Source organism: Quercus lobata, chromosome 7 (genome assembly GCF_001633185.2).
Source record: "Quercus lobata isolate SW786 chromosome 7, ValleyOak3.0 Primary Assembly, whole genome shotgun sequence".
NCBI lineage: Eukaryota > Viridiplantae > Streptophyta > Magnoliopsida > Fagales > Fagaceae > Quercus > Quercus lobata.
Window position 1 is genome coordinate 36,514,294 of NC_044910.1, and position 4,760 is coordinate 36,519,053.

The 4,760-nt window shown below is 35.6% G+C and overlaps 1 protein-coding gene across 1 annotated transcript; it reads right to left on the reverse strand.

Moving 5' to 3' along the window:
• Positions 1-2,526: 2,526 nt before the first annotated feature.
• LOC115951989 (E3 ubiquitin-protein ligase PUB24-like) lies at positions 2,527-3,741 on the reverse strand. Its single transcript, XM_031069095.1, has one exon. It carries the CDS (start codon positions 3,739-3,741, stop codon positions 2,527-2,529), a length of 1,215 nt encoding a protein of 404 aa, XP_030924955.1.
• Between the last annotated feature and the right edge of the window lie 1,019 nt (positions 3,742-4,760).

Consider the following 4,760-nt stretch of genomic DNA (forward strand, 5'->3'; position numbering starts at 1 on the left):
TTGGTGGAGTAATGGTCTAGAGTTTAAAACCCACTAGAATTTATCTCTTTATTCTCCAAGAAGCCCATAAAACATATTCCTCTATTATTTATTTATTATTTTAACTACTGCACTAAATTGTATGCACTAAACTTTAATTTTCTCACCTATTTTGTAGCACCACAAAATTGTCTACTCCCATCTTATTGTGCACACACATATAGTACCCTAACTCTATAATAATAATGACAATGTATAGTAATAATCATAAAAACAAAATTGGGGTATATATTACAGAGGATTCCTGACACGTTTACTAAACAGGTCGGGTTCGAGTCAATCCATATAGCCGAATACTCATGGCTCAATATGACACTAATCCGACCCGCGAACACGAATTGCCACCCATACCAAAAAAAAAAAAAAACACTCAAACAATCATCTAGATGTCAATGTAGCATGACAACTCTCAAAATCCAAAGTCTCAAACTTTTAATCGTGGGTCCTACACATCAAACAAGCAGATTGTAATACTGAACATATATAAGCCAAGTGATTAATATTTTAAATGATCTTTGGGTCAGTTTTCAATTTGAAATGGATAGTTTTCAATTTGGGGTGGCCAAATATAAATTTTTTGTACCAAAACTTTTAAACATATATTATATAATAAATCTATTTTTAAAAAAATTCTAGGGGCATGACCGCCTGACCTATATATACCTCCGTCCATTATAGGCAGTAATCTTCTTAGGTTTTGTATAATTTAGCTCGACTAGCCTTTGTTTTCTGTTTTTATTTCATTTTTTAAAATTACATTTGGGGAGGAGGGATATGAATTCTAGAAGTCACCATTAGAATCACTAAGAGTGGTCAATTGAACTACCAAACCCTTAGCAACTAGCCTTTAGTTAAGTCCTTAGAATTTAATTCGTTTATGAAATTGCTAAGCCTACTATGCGACTACACATATAACCGTCTTAAAGCCATGGACAAGTATATTTATTTGATTAAATATGTGTATGGTGAGGCAATAACTAGTGTGAGAATAAGTGAAGGTATCACATGTAAGGTTGTCCATGGGTTGGGTCGGACCGAGTTTGGGCTCAACCCACACCCGTACTCGACCCTACCTAATTGGGTGGATCAAATTTTAACCCATCTCCAACCAGAATGGGTGATCGAATCAGGCAAATCAGGCTTTCAACGGGTGGCAGTTGAATTAGTTGGCTTTGAAGATCTGGAAAATAGTGAAGATTCGATAAAATGATGGTTGACGTTAATGAAAATCAGGTGAGATCTCACCAAATTCAGTGGAGATCTCGCCAAATCTAATTAAGATCTCGTCGAAAATGGCTCAAATCTCCTAGGATCTAGCAAAATTCACTGGAAATGGTTATCTATCATAGTCAAGTTGAGTGGATTGGGTTTTTGAAGGGGAGACCCACCACTCTACCCGCATGCCAATGTCAATCTAGGAAGGAAGGGAACCACCTCCGACTATCGAAGTAGTCGAATCAGGCGGCCGATGGTCGAGTTCGGCTAATTTGGTAGGGTGGGTCAAGTTGGCGGTTTTCATGGACAACCCTAATCACAAGAAAATTTCCTATCATTATAGGTTTGCATTTGAAAAACCTTTTATTGAAAATACTATAGATAAATGTAAAAGTTAGTTGAAGAGTACAATGGGATCCATGAATAGTACCATATAGTATAGTGGAAATCATGAATAGTAGCAAAAATAAGTTGAAATTACAAATAAGCTGAAAGTTTCAGCTTGTCCCAAATGGACACTAAGTCCATATCTTGCACTGGTTATGGATAAGCTCACTAAATCAATTCAAGAGGAAGTCTTTTAATGTATGCATTTTGCATATGATATAGTTTTAGTGGATGAAATTAGAGGTGGAGTTAATGACAAGTTAGAAAATTGGTGACACAATATAGAATCTAAAAACTTTCGATTGAGTAGGACTAAAAAGAGTACATGGAATGTAAGTTTAGCAAAAGTAGAAATTCCGATGGTTAAGAGATAAGAACAGGGCTTTCAATATATTGGATCAATAGTCCATAAAGATTAAGAGATTGAAGATGATTTGAATGATAGGATATGAGTATGTAGTGAAGAAGTGCATTAGAAACATTGTGTGCTCATAGAATAACCTATAAGGCAAATGGAAAATTTTGTAAGATTGCTATAAGATCAAATATATTTTATAGTACTAAATGTTGGACCGTTAAAACGTAGCATATTTATAAAATGTGTATAACTGAAAGGAGAATATTAAAATGACTAAATGGATATTCACATAAAGATAGAATTCAAATGAGGAATTTTACTTAAAAATAAGATTTGAACGAGGAAATTCGCTTAAAAATAAGATAGATGAATATTGTAACCACAAATAGCTCAAACAAATCTCTCTCTTTCTCTACCTTCTTGCACTCTTTATGTAATATGATAAAAAATCAATCACCTGCAAAGTGGTGTCAAATTAGTTACAACTTGTTTTCCTTTTTTTTTTATATATGTAAAAGCATTGCATTTTAACTAGGATTGATACCTTGAGATCCAGCAATGCAAGGAGAGTCCCTCCACTTCTGAAAATGTGACCTGAGGATCTTCCTTACATGGTCTTTCAAAGATGTAGCACAGTCAACTCGGAGTAATGAGCAAAGCTTTGACACAGCCCCTACCTTCAACATTTCTTGAAGCACCATATATGTCCCGGAAAACTTACATATCATTGAAAGAATCGAAACTGCTTGATCATCTACTGCTGGTGAAACCCTCAAGATCCTCTTAGAGACCACTGCAATGCTTCCTCTATGACTTAAAAACTGAGCTCTCCCATCAGGACAAGAACATAAATGAAATAGTATACCTAAAATCAGCTCTGTGGTCCGCCTTTCAGGAAAACCCAATTCAAGCTCAATGAGCTCATAAACTGTGTTTGTTTCAACCATCATGATTCGATTTCTACCCCATGGACAAGCCTCTAACAACACGTGCAAAGTGGCGTGAATTCCTTGTTGAGTAATCCCACTTCTTAAGACTCTTACGATCCTATTAAAGAATTCAGGTTTCAGTCTTTCTAGTACACTCGAGCTTGTAGCTTCAATGATTTTCTTCAACACTAACATCGTATGAGATTTCACAGTAAGATGATTTTCCATTTCACAACATAAAACCCATGTCAATGATTCAATAATATGATCATTTTCGGCAAGAATTTGCTTTGTTTCAGCTGAAGGGATTAGAATAAAGTTAAGCACACCAATAGCTTCTTCTAGACCATCAATTTGGCCTTGTTTGAAACATGTTACAATAAACAACATCATCTCTTTTGGCAAACCTGCTTCTATCATATACTTCCTATTCCTTTCATTTTCAGCTGCTAGTAACGCCAATTGCCTAATAGTTTTAAGCTGAAACTCAGGCTGCCGAAGGTGTTTGATGAGTTTGAGGACTTGAAACTTGTCGAGAGGTGGTTTAGGAGTGGGAATTCGATCAATACCTTTTGAGGAGTTTAGGATGCACCAAGCTTGGATTAGGCGGCGTAATGTGTGATTAGGGGTTAAGTCTGAGTCTTTTGGCAATGGTTGGTTGGTGACTGGACAGGTTGCGTTCTTGCTTGTGAGTAGCCAGTGTTCAATGCTTTCCCGGTCGTATGTGATGCCTGTTATGGCAGTCACAGGGTCTTTCATGATTTGTAGGGATATGGGGCAGATGAAATATTGAGGAACTTCAATGTCATCCATGAAATAATACAAAAACAGGTTGTATTTTTGTTATATGGGTTAGCTTAATGCATAGACTTAGTTGTATATTTTGTAGGGAGTAAGAGAATTGAGAGGGATATTAAAGAAACTTTTCATTCACAGGTGTTACTGAAAAGATTTTGGAGACAATTAACGAAGATGATACTGGGTATAAAGACAATGTTGGTGGTGTAATTTTTGCAGATCAAACTGTAATGGTGCTGATGGCAACCCTTTTCAGCGAAACTGGATGGGATCTATGATGCAGAAGCGATTCAGTTACGTACTGCCATTAAAGCGTAGCAAGAGAATATAGAAAAGGTATCAGCTGTGGGTTCAATGCTAGAAAATGCATAGGATATATAGCAGGACACCTTTGTGAATGGATAGAGGATAGCCCTGATCACTGTATTACACAATATTATTCAAAATGAGATATGATGTATTATTTTTACAATGATCTTAATTTCTTTATCTCAATAAAAAAGAGACTTTCCTTGGAAAGTTTTTGTATTAGTTGTAATGGTAGGAAAATGCGGCGGCTACTCTGTAGCAAAGCTGAGAGAGAGAGAGAGAGAGAGAGTGCGAGATAGAGTGCGAGATTTATGACTGAAGAGATTGGTGATCCTTTTTATGCTACCAAGTCACGCAAGTCTACTTAGACAATTCTAAGTTTCTGACGCCAATAACCCATTCTAAAGATGCATTCAGTGGTCAAAGATGGAAGTTGTGGACTACGGCCAAATTAAAACTACACGGCTACATGCATGGAATATATATATATATATATATATATATATATATAATAATAATAATAATAATAGGAAAATGCTAGGGATATTAAAAAAAAAAAATCTCAAAATTATTGCCACACTTCCCCTCATGATGAATCGTGAATAGTGAGGGTCAAATGATGGATATAGACCTTCATTAATTATAATTTACTATGTAATAAGTTCTAGTAAAAATTGTGAGAATTTTTGTGTCCATAACATTGCTTATAATAAGAATAGTGAAGG